This window comes from Diadema antillarum, unplaced genomic scaffold (genome assembly GCF_040938485.1).
Source record: "Diadema antillarum isolate AM-2024a unplaced genomic scaffold, OU_Dant_1.0 seq00001000_RagTag, whole genome shotgun sequence".
Lineage (NCBI taxonomy): Eukaryota > Metazoa > Echinodermata > Echinoidea > Diadematoida > Diadematidae > Diadema > Diadema antillarum.
In genome coordinates, this window is record NW_027271838.1 from 317,920 (window position 1) to 334,297 (window position 16,378).

Consider the following 16,378-nt stretch of genomic DNA (forward strand, 5'->3'; position numbering starts at 1 on the left):
ATGGGAGGAGTCTACATAAGATAGTCAAACCCTTGACTCCTATCAAAAATTCAAATATAAAACTTAATTTTCTATATCATTATCTTATTGGAACAAGTCAAGGAGCTTGTGTGCAAGTAAAATTCAGACAGAAAATGGCCTCAAATCCTGGACCTTAATAGTCAAATACCTGATTAATATTTTTATTTCCTCAAATATGTAATTTGATTGTGCCAATTCAAGATGTCATGTTTCTGTAGATACTTTTTTGTACATGGTCTCTGTTTAGATTTTATCATGTTGTGTTCCTTTCAGCCCCTTATCAAACATTGGGGAAGTTGCATAATGCAGCAATTTTTTTTTCTTTTTTAAACTCCAGATTCCCTACCAACACTACATCGTTGCTTTCACTTCCATTTGCCGTGCGCATTCAATTCCTGACTGTGCACCTGAATGCCAGCCACTTAAAGAAAATATTACTGTCTTTGGTTTTGGTTTTTATACCCGTACATGAAACATCCATGTTTCGCTGCACAGACCAGTATGAAATGCTCAAGGGGAAATATTGATGGTCCCTGTCGGAGCTGGAGAGTGCTGTATCTCATTAGGTTCCCATATCAAATTACTTGTCATGCGGCCATGTCTCATGGTAAGATTTATTTAGCAACACTTAAGTATAAAAGCACGAAGGGGGGGGGGGGGAACTCTTAAAGGTAGTGGGGTAGAGATGGTGGGGGGTAGAGTGAAAGTCAGCATAACAGGTGGAAGGAATAGGCTGGTCACTGTCATGTTCTTGTGTTACACTATTACTCATCCTCTACCTCACCACAGGTTCACGTGACCCAGAACCCATTCACACCTGAAAAATATTGGCACTTCTCTGATGTGAAAGTACTTAATTGCACACACACACACACACATGAAGAATAATTTACATAATGTGCTTCTTCAGAATTATGTCTTCGTTATTCTGTGCTGCTTTTCAGCTTCCAAAACACAACAGCTCTAAATTGTTTACCATTACGGATAGATTTATTCTCACATTCAACATCGTCATGACAGTTGGTAACCGTGATTGCCTGTGATGTTGATATTGTTTGAAATGGTAGGTCCAGAGAGGGTAGAGGGAAAGACTGGTTTTTGAATAAAGGTGTCAGTGCTCACGCAAGGTATATGAGCAATGTTTTACACATAGCTGCTATATCTAGCTCTTTTTTTCTAAGCGAGTCCTCAAAGAAATGGATACATCAACCTGCTGACCTTTTGACCCCACTGAAATCCTCCACTTGAAGCTCACCTGAGTCAATTATAGGCAGAGAAGCCATGTTTGTTTTTTGTTTTTTTCAGTTCCTTCCATCCATCCATCCATCCATCCATCAATAATCATTTGATGTAACCTTTCAAGAGTGATATGAGGTATTGTGTAACATATCATGACAAAATGTTTTAGGAGTATCAAGTTTAAAGTTCGAAGGCCAAGGTCAGAGGCTAAACTCTCACCTTTCAGGCAATAATTCACTCAAGCATTCAGTGTAATTCATATGCCCCTGGTGTATGGATGAGCCATGGTGAAACAACTTTCCAGTTTGATCTGAAATCAAACTAGTTCTCAAGACGCATACCTTGAAACAGGACAGTAACTCTGAGCCACAACAAAATGTAGCTCTCGTAGAAGATAATTGTCAAAAGTTCAAGTTAGATGTTTGAAGTTTTATTGTAGATCAGTAGCAGTCTTAGATACTCTGTTGTTGCATAATATTGATGCAACTTTTGCAGTCATAGAGAGTGCAAAAAAAAGAGAGAAGATGTATGTGTCCATCAGTGTCTTAGCACAAAATTTAGAGCATGCAAAGTAAACCAAACATGTACACAGTGTACGAATATAATTTTACATAAATAAGCATGAATGTTCACTCACATGCCTACTACAATTAAATTTGAATAAAGTTGGTTCAGTTATGCTATTCAGAAAGCGATGTCTGTTTCATTAATACTGTCACAGATTTCATATGTATCTTTTTCTTCATCTGTAAGGTTCAGAATTAGCTCTATCATAACAAGACTTTTGGAACAACTGTCTTCATTGTAAAGCAATTTCAACCATAGACTTCATTCATAATGATTTTGCTACCTGAACAGGTGCTTCATTTTTTTCTTTAATGATTGTGATTTTACCTTGATTGTTATATGCAGCAAGAGTGCTCTGTATTTGGACAATAATGTTTTGACCAGTGACTTCTACTTTTAGCATAAAGATACCGCAGAACTTAAAATTAATATAATTACATATAACTATCCTGACTGGGAAGCTTTGGTATACAGCATTGAAAGGCACTCCAGTACACTACTTCCTACAACTTTTTTTTTTCAATATACTTGCAAGAAAGTGCTCCAACAGATGTTAGTTTTCATGTATGAATCGGGTTTGGAGGGTTTGTCACATTTTCCTTTCCTCATTGCTCTTTGCTTGTCACTAAATCATCGTTTTGTTTTGTTATTTTGGAGGTTCCTCTTTTTTTTTTTCCTCCCAGGCTTCCAATTACTGTATGTCAGGTGTCTTCATTGCAGTCATGATAGCATGTATTCTTCTTCTATCGAGGGGTGTCTGCAATGAAGATTTTCTCAGATAGGTCTCAGATGCTATTTTAATTTTCAGGGATGAGTTCATGAGTCACCCATGAGGGGAGAAAAAAAAATTGAGAGAAAAAGAGCACGAGAAAAAAAAGAAAAAAAAAAGAGAGAAGAATATCACACCCCATTACAGTCTTGGTGAACATGCATCATGTTGCGTGCACATCAAAGTCAGGCCATGGATCCAAGTGGCAGGGCATGAGGCTTAGTTTGGATGAGTTCGATGCATCGTTCTGCTCATCATTCTTTCAGTCTTCCATTTGTTTCTCCTTGTCTGTCTGTCTGTTTGTCTGTTTATTTGTCTGTTCATTCCGTCATGAGTCAGGCTGCAAAATTTCGACCCACATTTAGCAGCTGTAATTCGGAGAGCAGTAAAAATGCAGATTAACTTTCGAGAAACTTTGAGAAGTGGGGGGGGGGGTGTCATCATTTGCGGCAGAGAAAGGGAAAAAAGATATAAGGGAGAAAGAAAAAGAGGAATTCTTCTTCTCCACCTAAAAGTTTCAGTTTGTGTCCAGAATATGATGAGTTTAAAATTTTCACTTCTTGATGGAAGAGGGGGTAAAGCTCAGGCAGACCTACTTATTCATGCAGCCGGTCACTGCACGGACGAAATCTGATCACGCCTTGGTCCTGATTGAGATGTGATCTGACTTTAAGAGAGCAGAGATTGTGAGTTTGATAGTGATTGTGGCTGACGTCATGTCACATTTTTTTTGTTGAAGCTATCGTAGACCTGCAGCTCGATATGCCAGAGAGGGCGTGGAATATGACAGTTCTAATGATGGTTTGATATTCAGTTCCCTATCTCTTTCCCTAATTTTGTTGATGGCTTTAATGGTTTTCATGCATTGAGAAAATTAGTGGAGTATTTTCACCATAACAGAGAAATAGATTGACAAGATTTGAATAAAAATGAAATGACAGAGAACAAACAATTTATGCTACAGAGGAATGATATGTTTCTGTCTTCTCCTGTATGTCTCTCCCGTACTTTGTCTCCAAAATTTCAGCTGCAACTGTTGAAGGCGTCCCACCAGCACGAACTGGGGAGGATCACCAATGATCTGGAGGATGAAGCAAGCACAAGGAATCACATGGACAAGAGACTGGGGGCATTGCGAAAGGAGGTACTGGTAGTGACCTGTCTACTACAAAGACCCCAGAGGAGGAAGGACACCATGTGTCCCCAGAAATGTGTAGCGCAGATGCAATTATTCCCCACATGATTATGGTTCACACACTTGCTACTATTCCAAGACACCCCTATATACCCACCCGCCCATACCCCCTTTCCTCTCTCACCCCTTTGCACCATCCCTTTAAACCTCCACCTTACTCTCATTCACTAATCTCATCCACTCGCATTATTTCCTTTTTCCCCTTTTCTCTGCTTTTTCACCTGTTTCTTCACCCATACCAACCCAATATGCTAATATTCCTCCCCTTTCCACCCCAATCCACCCTTCCCCCGAAACCTCTCGTCTTTATCCACCTTTTCCTCCTCTCCCCCCGCCTTTTCCCCTCCCTTTCCAACCCCATCCACCCTCATATTCTCCCTCTTCTCCCATCTACCTCACATCTTTCAACCCATTCCACACCCCTTCAAAACCATTCCCTCTTCCAATCTTCAATCCAGTCCCACCCACACCCTCAAAAGAGATTTATACCACTTGGTCAACTATCATCCAGAATGATCAAACTTCCCAGTCCCCACCAATCCTGTCTTAAATGTACTTGAATGGGAAATTATGATTTTCTTTTATACTTTAATGGTACTATGTTGGTCTCAAATGGCTATGTTGCTTGGTTTCAAGTTTGAAGCCACATGTAGATTAGGAACCATTGTTGACTTTTCTTATACACTGAAACTAGTAGGTTCACTTTAAAAGGCAAACGATTTATTCTCAAAATTTTTAGTTATCTAACTCTAGACTCATGAAACTTGACCTGATGCCATTAGACTACCTGTTATTAGAAGAAGCTCAGTCTGAACCAAAGTATGTGCATTGGCAACTTCTTGGCAGAAAAGGCATTTATGGCACAACGCTGTACCTGCTTATATTTGAGAAGGTCATGGCCATTGGTTCACCCATATAAATGAGTTGAAAACAGAAGCTTATATTGAGAGATGTTGATATGAAGCCCTGTCGAAAGATTCAGACTTCAAACCCGATATATGCAACATGTTCCATTTCGCTCGCGCCGCTTCAAGGCAGAACAGAGAGCCAGGGCAAGTGAAACATGCCAGGTACCTGGGAGTGATAATTGAATGAAAACATTCTCACATTCTCCTTTCAGCCCCCCTCCTCCTCCTCCCCCCCCCTCCCCCCCCCCCCCCCCCCCCCCCCACCCACCTCCAGCAGCAAATCCTGCATTCTAATTTCTCCGGCATTGCCTCAGAAGGGGAATCTCAGCTAGTCAGGGCCGCTGAATTCAATTCATCAAAAACCTGATGACCCCGGGCTAATAACATTCATCTCCATCTGCAAAAGCTTCTGGAAGCAGCAAATAAAGATTGTGGATCGAGCTCTATCGTTACATTGCTGGAGAGGTTCTATCTGAGCTCAATATCATGGGGGGGGGGGGGGGGGGGGGGAGGTGTACCAAAGGGATCCTAAAGGGCAAGGGTATTGGTGTACTCAGCCTTGTGCTTTGTGGATTATTTTTGTGTAGTACCATGAAACTCTCAATTTCAGTGTCTGTAGCCATGAGCTGCAAATGCACTTTTCCTTTAGATGTATAATTTAGGGGAGACTGGATGTTTGGGAAAGATGTGAAGCAATTAGAATTCTACTGGCTTGATTAAGAGTAAAGTAGACATTACTGTCTATCTGGGTTCAGCCAGCATGTAATTGCATATGAAAAATGTCTAATCTAGTCAGTATATTTGTGCTATTCATTGTTATTTGTTTTGTGTCTCTAAAAAGTAATGAATTTTGTCTGGGTGTGCCAGCGCAGCAATTATGAAAGATTGTGTTTGCTTGTTTTTTGCAATCTGATATTATGCAGACACTAGCTTAAGTATGACAATCAATTGTGTGAGTGAGTGTGTGTGTGTATGTGTGTCTGTTTGTTTGTTTGTATGTATGTGTTTATCATTTTGTTAAAGACTGGGAGGTCATAAAAAGAATAGGCTCAAAGTGGCTTGTAATGAACATTGAGTTGAAAGGACTCTATTTCATTTGCTACATATACCATATTTGATATTCATACTTTATTTGATACACAGTTTTTGTTTAAGTATTTTAGTATGAGAACACAGAAAACTTTTTTTTTTGCAAGGTTACTAGGAGATATTGTTAGCCCTAAAAAGGATATAAATGGATACTTTAATAGAGAGCATGTTACTTTTAATCTGCCAAACTCTGAAATATATTGTGAGTAATAATTTTGCTATTAAAAAAAAGAAAAAAAAGAAGAAGAATGAATTTGCAGCCTCTAGCCGAAGTTTCGTGAAAATCATTACAGGGCAACAGTATATTGGAATAAGCATGGTGAGCAACAATGAGCGATGTTTGAGCAAAATTGGAATGAAAAGTTGCTCTCACAAATCCTGTTTGTTTTTTTCCTTTTTCTGCTCAGCTTGAGCGGCTACAGGCGGAGAATGCGGCGGAGTGGGGCAAGAGGGAGCGTCTGGAGACGGAGAAGCTGAACCTGGAACGGGAGAACAAGAAGCAGAAGGCGGAGATCGACGACCTCCAGGAGACCATCTCCACCCGCAGCAAGCAGACCACCATCGAGCTGGAGAACACCATCAAGAATCTGCAGGAGGACCTCAAGGTCAAGACCATGGTAAGCTGGTGGGCTGGTGGACTAGACAAGTCGGGTGGGCATACCAAAAGTGCCCGAAAAATGCCAGACTTCAACAAATTCATGGGTTATTCAAATTCATGAAAGGGCAGTTTGTCAATCAGTTGCAAATTATGGGTTGTTTCGTACTTACTGATCACTGTGCGTCGTTTCTCAGTGTGACTGGGCCTGTAGAGAGACAGACAAACAAACCCAGCGACCAACTAATGAACAGATAACCCAAAATGAAAATGTGATTCTGAAACACATAATACTTGCATACATACTTACACACATACATGTACACTTATATGTATACAACCCCCACATGTGTACACACACATAATATGCACATACTACAAGGGGGGGGAAAAAAAAAAGAGAAATTTCATATCTTTATGTCTGTGTAATCAGATCTCAATTTGACATACCCAAGACAAGACATATGTGCACCACAGGCAGCATTCTTCATCATGATTACCGAGATGGAAAATATGAGTAAAATAGTCCGTTTCAATAAAAAACTCTCATGACTTAACATTAAATTGCATGGCGGCACATTAGGTTTGAGTGATGAAAATACTGTATTCTGCTGGGAGCTTTGCTGCTCATACCCCTCCCTACAAATGAGCCACTTCCCATGTTACTGGGCTTGGCGTGCCTCCAATTAATGACAGCACATGAAATGAATTTAGAACTACATAATCGCAATGTCAGTGATGTGTCATAGTGGTGTTTTAAGCTATTAACCCTCAGCTTCTTGGAACCAGGTGTAGCATATATTGAATCTGATTGGCACTGCCATGTCACGGAAGCAAAAGACTTAAAGGGAAATTCCGTTATGATATTACATTTGTATGTTGCTATGCATGAAAACAGAAAAATTAGAGGAGAAAATCTTGGGGAGAAAATGGGACATATTAAAAAAGAAAAATATGAATTGTTAAAGTTTAGAGAGTGAGACAAAATGGCAGCTGTGTGTGATGCTGTAAATGTTGAGCTGCCCTACAATGTTTTTTACAAGGATTTCTCGTATTTTGCTTATTTCTCAAATATTTTGGCACAGATGGAACTTATCTGCTTAGGAGGACATGCAAAAACATATTGCTCTTCTTGTATATCAAGAACAGGTCTGAAGAAAAAAATCAGGAGAGAAATTAAAATTGATGAATTTTTGTGAACAAACCGAACAGAGAGATGTCCAATGCATACATCACAAAGACTTGCCAGTTTGCCTTACTTTCTAAACTTTGCAGATGAAAACCTTTTTTTTTTGTACGTGTCTGATTTTTATTCTCCAAAATATTTTCACTGAACTAAGTCTTCAATTTTTCTGTTTTCAAACTAAGCAACACAATTTTAGGATAAAATTTCCCTATGATAAGTAGAGACAAGTGAGGTATAGACTACATTTTATACTAGATTTTTTTAATGAAATGATTTTGACCAGTCAGCAAGTTGAGGTACCTACTATTGAAACTCTTATTACAATGAAGTGGGTTCATCAACTTGATAATACACACGTGGTAGATCACTCAGGTTGTGTCTGTTGCGTGGGTTGAGTTCCCTTGAGCAGTCACTATGCCATCAAATTTGAAGTGTGGCAGGGAAGTGTTGATGATCTTGGAATGACTCAGTGGGGTTTTGAACCCATTACTGCTAGATATATCGGTAGGGGTGCAGAGAATTGGAAGAGGGTAACCGCCACCAAGAGTTAAAGCCAAAACATAGTGCTCAGAAGGAATCAAAGTTAATCTTCCACCATTTAGAACTTGCTTATAATGTATCAGAAGGGTCTACCAAAAACTTGCTAGTTGACACGATTTTCCGCGATATTGAGTTGTTTTGGAGTATTTTGAGATAAGAGTGTAAAATAATTTAGATCGTAGTACACAACTTTTGTTCCTGAAGAGCCTTCCCCATTCAGTAGTAGGTAGGTAGAATGTTACGTGATGATCAATTGTGGCCTGGCAATGGTATTTTCCATCAAGCTACATGCAATTCATTCTAGGGCAGACGATTGTTAGAACTACTGCAGTCCAATTTGTCAATTATCGAGAATTGATTATAAAGAATTACTCAGCAACCCCGATTGGGTATGCTTTGAGAATGAAGTACCTCCCATGAACATTTTTGGCTATGAAATATTTCATATTTTTTGTCACTATGCAAGTGAAATTGTGTTATTACAGCATTATTTTGCATGTTTCTTTGATATGCATATGTGTACATTTTAGTTCAAAAATTGACAGTTCTGCAGGTCTATGAGAACTATGTTTTCACAAAACTCTAGTCTGTCTCTACTGTCAACAGCTGTGCCACATAAGATGAAGAGATTTGAAGAGTAATGGCGCATTTACACAGAGCACGGTATGGGCAACAGGCTGGGTTTTTGCTATGGTATGCCAAAAGGAACCATGTCTGGTTCTATTAAAAAAGAATCAGTAATTCGGTACAAAACCACCCAAAATGTCATTCTTATGTCAAAATCAAGAGCAACAAAATCAACAGTAGAAGATTGATTCTGTAGCAAAATTATTAGCGGGGGAGTGATATTGTAACAGAATTAGACATATGGTTCCCTTTGGCGCGCTATATCAAAAACCCCATTCCGTGACCAGTGCCGGATTTGGTGTAAACGCAGCTTTAGGGTCAGAAGGGTTAAACCTTTCTGTCTCCAGGCACATTACTTAACCTGCCAAGCTTCTACATCAGCATGCAGTAATCCCTTCAAACTTGACCTAGTTGTAATGCTAGCAAGCCCACTCATCAGATGCAGCCATAGTGCCTCAAAACTGTCCTACAGGAAGGTCATGGTGACACAATAGGGATTAAGGGGATTATGTAATCTCTGTTCATTGGCAATTAGATTTCAGAAATCTGTGCTATTATGCAGAGAAAGAGCACTTCAGTGTTCGTGCCAAACAGCAGACAAGGGACACAACATTAGTAAGGGTTCATTACTGGCTGCATTTATCAACTCACTTCTCTGGCGCAGAATTAAGGTTTCCAAACAACTTTAGGCAGTTTTGGGCAGTTGATAAACACAAAGCTGTTTTGATCATGGGGCTAGAAATATGTTTCTAAAATGCCAAAAAAGTGCGATCTGAGCCAGAATGCATTTCTGTAGAGTTGATAAACATGAAGTCATTTTGAAATGTATTTATAGCTTAGACCTCCTCACGCCAACCACTGCCAACTATACATCTCTGCTCCTCAGGTCAAACTGCACAATGGAGCTCTGCAGTGACAAGGCCTCCCAATCGACTCACGACAGAGTTGATAAACACAACAACTCGAGAAATGGGATCCAAAAAGGTGTTTGCAAATGCGTTTTGATAGTGGGTATCAAAACACATTGAAAACATGGGAAAGTTGATAAACCCAGCCAGTGACGTGCATCAAAGTTGCTTTAGTGGGAATGGTTATCAAGACATTTTGTTTGCAATTCAACTTCATGTTGCCTCCAAATTAGACAAAGAGATACTACTTGTATGCATTTCAATCTTTATATTTCCCTTCCATGTTGGATACATTCTGACAAATTCTATCTGAGTAATTAGCAGTAAATCTTCAATGTGTCTACAATACTTGACAGACATAGCTTCTCCTCAAAACAACTTTCTACTAAGATTGAGTGCTCCTTACAATCAAAGCTATCCACAGCCTGCTGTACATGACTGTACAGCAAAGCTAAATATTAGTGCAGAAAAAAACAGAAGAGAATTTTGATGTGTCATCGCAGCAGATCACAGCTGCCCCAGTGCTCTGGGCAGACTTATCTGTTTATTCCACTTTCAGGCAGCATGTAGATCCCCTACGGTGCGGATCGAGGGAAATGGGTAAATTTGGTGACCTCCCAGCCGTAAGTCGTGGAGCACCTCGGGGAGTGTGTGTGTGCCAGTGTCCAGGCAAGCCCAAACATCTGTGAGGGACACGCACCACTCCGAGGGGCCTTAGTCAAATTAAGTGACATAGGCATGCCTCACTGAGGAAACGTGAGTGTCTTATCACTCCAGCAAGACTTCATTCCCGGAGAAGCCGGGAATTCCAAAAAATAACTTAAGGAAGAGTTCTGACTCATGAGAAAGTCGGGAAGTCCTTAATGTCAGTTAAAAGTTCTTCTCCGATAGTGCAATACTCGCATACCATGGTCGTATAAAGATTTTTACTATTGACACATTTCGGCCTTCTAAAATGTGACCAGGTCTGAGTTTGTATCTACAGTATTTGGCAGACATGTTGAAGCAGGTGTTACATAAGTTTTTATTCCATTGTCGGCCCTGTGCAAAGTGACATGGAGTTGTACTAGAAGATTTAAAAAAGATAGAATAGAGAATCGATAAAAAAAAAGAGAATATAATTTGTATCATGAATTGTTTTTCTATTAACATTAGTATGCTGTTTGTTCTCCTGTGGTTGACAGCCCTACCTTATGTCACAACTGTAGTATTGACTCAAAATCCTAAACTAGATACTGGTTAGCTGAACTTTGTAGGTGTAGTAACCCTACATAGGCTTTAATCAATCACATAGGGTTTTTCAAGAAATTACATTTAATCACTCGATTCACCAATGAGAAAAAAAAATTCCTGTGTTAGCATACCTCAATTTTTGTAGCTCATAGAAAAAAAATGTCTTATATAAGTCCAAAACATGACTTGTCCTTATCGCAGGCTGTGTATGAAAACTTTCTCAGTTTGTTTTGGATTATGTTTTGTGTTTTCCAATGATGCAGCTGTTAGACCATCAAAATTTAGCAGTACTCTGTAGAGAGCTTCAGTACAGTAGTTAGAAGTGTTATGCGGTAGAAACATGTCACATAGATGAGAATCCCCCCCCCCTTTCTCCCCAGACTTCAGGAAACATTTCTCAGACGTGATCGCGTGTGGTCCCAGAGTTCTATCGGTTGCCCATTTAATGTTCCTCTCAGAACATGACCGTGCGTCATTTGCTCTATTCGTGACTGCCGTGGCAAATTTTTTGCACCGTCGATACTTATAGCTCTCGTAGATTGGTTTATACTGCTCTGAGAGAGGGAAAGGGGGGGGGGGGGGGGGTTCTGCATTTATGATGGAAGTGAGACAGTAGAGTTTCCCCTGCTGATGAGTTACATGCAGGTAGGTTAGATTGTTAGATTGAAGGGAAGGATGTCATAAGTCACTGTGTTATGAAATAGATTGTAGATGTTGATTGCTGGGGATGGGGTGGGGTAAAGGGAGAGATGGTTATCTGAAGTTGTGTTCAATATTTTTTATTTAACTGGGGAAAGAAATAAGAGATTGCCACTCAGAACAGTGTGACAATGTGTGATCAAAACAAGTGTTGGGGGTGTTTAAAGCACAACTTTATCAACTGTTAACTTTGCTGTCTCAGAGGATAATTATATTCCCAACAGGTGGATATAAGGCAAGCGTTATAATTATGTGTCCTTCCAAATCAAAGTATGGAAAAGAATGCCCACAACTGAAGAAGTGCTATATAGTATTTGAAGGAGCAGTAGTCCATCTGTGTCATACCTCTACATCTCCTTAAGTATATTTTTGCGATATTATACTGCAGATAAATTGTATGAACCATATCATCCATCATTCGATGAATAGACGAATCAGTAAAATGCATCAGTGATGGGAAGCTCAATTTGTGTCCTGGGTTTGCTGTCTCGAACCAGTCGCAGCTCCAGTCGTTACAACTGGGAGCTTGGAATCCGAAAAGTGACAGCGCATTCTGGAGCATGACTTATTTCTTAAAATGGCCAGCTCAAATCAACAAGGAAACTAGCAGGTGTCTCAGTCTCAGCATGGAGTGTAAAACATGGCACGGAGGGACGTTGGGTGCTGCAAGACCGTGGTAATTGAACTTGTCCAGTTGGCACAGATACCCCAGGCTGCAAGGACCTTGTAGTCCAGGAAACGTCGAAATTGGGATCATTAATGACTTTTCCTCCATCAATTCAATGACTTCCGTTTCACCTTTTTTTTTTTCTCCCCCTCGAGAAGGGTTTTCTCGTCTCCCTTGGAAGGCAATGATTGGATTGTCATGTGTGAGGTGGGCAGGGGATGGAAATGCCAGTGACAGGGTTTGAGCAAACCGTGGATGATTGAATTATTTCATGGCCCGATATGACTCTTGAATGATGGGATGTAGGGGGAAGGAGTTAGGGGTCAATGAGAATAGATAATGAAGTCAGAGTATGGGTTCATAGGGGAGACAGGAATAGCAAAAGAGTATAGTAAACACACACGTGTATGTCGCCTAATTGCAACTTCTTGTTATTATTATTATCATTGCTGTAACAGTTGTTGTAATTATCATTATCATTACCATTGTTATTATTATTATTAGTAGTAGTAGTAGTAGTAGTAGTAGTAGTATCATCATCATCATTATTGTTATTCATTATCTTTATCATCATTATTTCATTCTAATTGTCATTCAATGTTGGTACTACTCTAACTACTACTGCAACTATTGCTGTTACTACTACCTTTACTACTTTCATAACAATTTCTATTTTTGCCAGGGACTTGGCAGTCTTTTTTTTTTTTTTAAACCATGTATACAGCCAGGTTGAGAGAGGTGGGTCATTCCCCAGTGGCAGGTGTGGAGAAAGATTTGTGGAGAGGGGCTAAATGGGTGTGACATGGGGACATGGGTGTCGCCCCTCCAAACTCGGAATAAGCTGATGCAAAGTGCATAGTCACGTTTGCTGTTGGTTGTGTTCCCTGCTCCCCCCTTCAACTAAAAATCATGACATACTGCACTATTAGCGAAAAGGAGAAATTTTGCGGATAATTGAACACCTTTGTATACATTGCTTGTATTGGGAATTGATGTGGTTGGAAGGATTTGCCTGGTATTGTCATAAAAGATATCTTCCCCCTAAAAATCTTGTGTCTCATATGTTCTGATCCCACCCCACATCCATGCAATGGGGACAGTGTGATACTCTATTCAAAGTATCCATCAACTCGTAGTATGCCACAGATTGCTTTCATGCTCAAAATTTACCTCTGAAGATAACAGCTGTATGAGTTTCACAAAGCAGAGTGGGATGGGAATGTGTGAAGGGTGCAAAGGAAATTCCATTAGAAAAGAAAATGATAGAAAGATGACTGGCATATGCATTGATAATGTGCCATGGAAATCATGCATATACATATATATATACTTTCTGCTTAATTGATGCGTTATATACATGTAGGTCTTCAAATAGAATTTATTAAAATTGTTTCAAAGAGGTCACTTGCTGCCTTGTATAAAAATCCAGTTCTGGATTTCTCCTTTGGATGTTGTATGGAAGTTAATATCCCACGTTCAGTGAACTGGCAGATATAAACACTTTGGGACCAGTGATTTTATACGTACCAGTCATCGATGGTGCCCCCAAACTGTCTAACATGGCCTTGAGTGTCATGAATGTTTCATCACCAGACACCAGACTGTTCTGCAAGGGGGAAGATTTTAGCTCCTCAACCACCCTTGCTCCATCACCCGGAATGGAGTTTGACAGCGGGGTAGGGTTGTCATGGGCCATCGAAGGAAACGAGATTAGAAACGTTGGATTATCTCTCCACTACCTCAGCAATGAATATCGAAACCAAAAAAAAAAAAGGTTATCTCTTGGCAGAAAAGGTTGGAAGAGGCACAAGATATATATGGACTATGCCAGCTCAAACAGTATAATCAGTTCATGTCCATTGCAGAGAGCAGAGAGTGAAGCTAGCCAGTGCAATAATAACACATCACTCAGCATATTGCCCAAACGGCAACCCTCCAGTACCACCCCGGAGCATCTTTCTGCATTCCACAGGGTGAAAGACAACAGGATATGATGAGAGTAGTATGTCTGTTGACATCATTTGAGTCTAGACATGGCTTGTACTTCTCAACAAGTATGGCAGAATTTGCCTATCTGAAGTTATAAAATAGTATTTGAAATAAAGGAGAAACTTCAGAACAGATGCAAAAGGAAATTAAAAAACAACAAAATAAAACAAACGAAAGACAAAACCTGTGAGAGGATTTCATTGGCATATAGAATGTACATGTGTCTACTACAGACAGATGAAAATGATCAATTTTTTTTTTTTTTTTTTTGGGGGGGCATGCAATTTTATGAAATATTTTTTAGATGATGGCATATATCACCTCTTTCAACTTGTGTGCATGTGACCACAACATTTCTGTCTTTATGTCAGAGTTAGATAAATTTTCAGTCATTTTGTCTTTCTGATTTACTCTAAAATTCAACTCTCTGTGAAATTATCAAATGCTGCAAGATATCGTCTTCCAATTGTATAGCACAGCGCCAGCGTATGGTGGTCTGCAGAGTGGCAATTTGCGAATGTTGCTCAATACATGAGAATCATACTTATTTTTTCTTCTGTCGCGGTGGTTCTTGATTACAAATTCATTCAATTTTTAACAATTACAAAATTGTCTTATAAGTCTTGACTCGCAAAAATATGTGCCATATGTTATAACTCCACTGGCACTATCGCAAAATGGTAGTGAAATGCTGCAATGAATACAGTGTGATTACACTAATGATTCTATGCAGGAAGTCAGTATCAGAACCAGTAATTTTAATTTAGGTAAATTCGATGCTGAGGTTTGCCATTGCTCTCTCTCTCTCTCAAAAATTGTAAAAAAAAAAAGGAAAGGAGAAGAAGAAATTCCCTGTCTCATATTTATTGAGATCTGTCAAATGGTAGCAAAAATGCTGCAATGAATGCAGTGTGATTGCAATGTACATTAATGAATTTATACAGGAAGTCAGCATCAGATCTAGTAATTTCATTTAGGTAAATTTGATGCTGAGGTTTAAACACTGCTCTCTTGGGAAAGAAAGGAAAGGAGAAAAAAGAAAATCCCTGTCTCATATTGAGATCTGTCAAATGGTAGCGAAAATGCTGCAATGAATACAGTGTGATTACAATGTACATTAATGTATTTATACAGGAAGTCAGCATCAGATCTAGTAATTTGATTTAGGTAAATTCGATGCTGAGGTTTGCCATTGCTCTCTCTCTCTCTCAAAAATTGTAAAAAAAAAAAGGAAAGGAGAAGAAGAAATTCCCTGTCTCATATTTATTGAGATCTGTCAAATGGTAGCAAAAATGCTGCAATGAATGCAGTGTGATTGCAATGTACATTAATGAATTTATACAGGAAGTCAGCATCAGATCTAGTAATTTCATTTAGGTAAATTTGATGCTGAGGTTTAAACACTGCTCTCTTGGGAAAGAAAGGAATGGAGAAAAAAGAAAATCCCTGTCTCATATTGAGATCTGTCAAATGGTAACAAAAATGCTGCAATGATTGCAGTGTGATTGCAATGTACATTAATGAATTTATGCAGGAAGTCAGCATCAGATCTAGTAATTTGATTTAGGTAAATTTGATGCTGAGGTTTAAACATTGCTCTCTTGGGAAAGAAAGGAAAGGAGAAAAAAGAAAATCCCTGTCTCATATTGAGATCTGTCAAATGGTAGCGAAAATGCTGCAATGAATACAGTGTGATTACAATGTACATTAATGTATTTATACAGGAAGTCAGCATCAGATCTAGTAATTTGATTTAGGTGAATTTGATGCTGAGGTATAAACATTGCTCTCTTGGGAAAGAAAGGAAAGGAGAAAAAAAGAAAATCCCTGTCTCATATTGAGATCTGTCAAATGGTAGCAAAAATGCTGCAATGATTGCAGTGTGATTGCAATGTACATTAATGAATTTATGCAGGAAGTCAGCATCAGATCTAGTAATTTGATTTAGGTAAATTTGATGCTGAGGTTTAAACATTGCTCTCTTGGGAAAGAAAGGAAAGGAGAAAAAAGAAAATCCCTGTCTCATATTGAGATCTGTCAAATGGTAGCGAAAATGCTGCAATGAATACAGTGTGATTACAATGTACATTAATGTATTTATACAGGAAGTCAGCATCAGATCTAGTAATTTGATTTAGGTGAATTT

At 39.2% G+C, this 16,378-nt stretch overlaps 1 protein-coding gene across 1 annotated transcript in view; it reads left to right on the top strand.

Moving 5' to 3' along the window:
• LOC139742447 (coiled-coil domain-containing protein 102A-like) overlaps window positions 1-16,378 on the top strand; it is a 73,304-nt gene that overhangs the window by 45,185 nt on the left and 11,741 nt on the right. Inside the window, exons 5-6 of the mRNA XM_071652986.1 lie at window positions 3,624-3,740; window positions 6,196-6,405. Coding sequence (XP_071509087.1) covers window positions 3,624-3,740; window positions 6,196-6,405 — 327 coding nt within the window. The remainder of the gene's footprint in view (window positions 1-3,623; window positions 3,741-6,195; window positions 6,406-16,378) is intronic.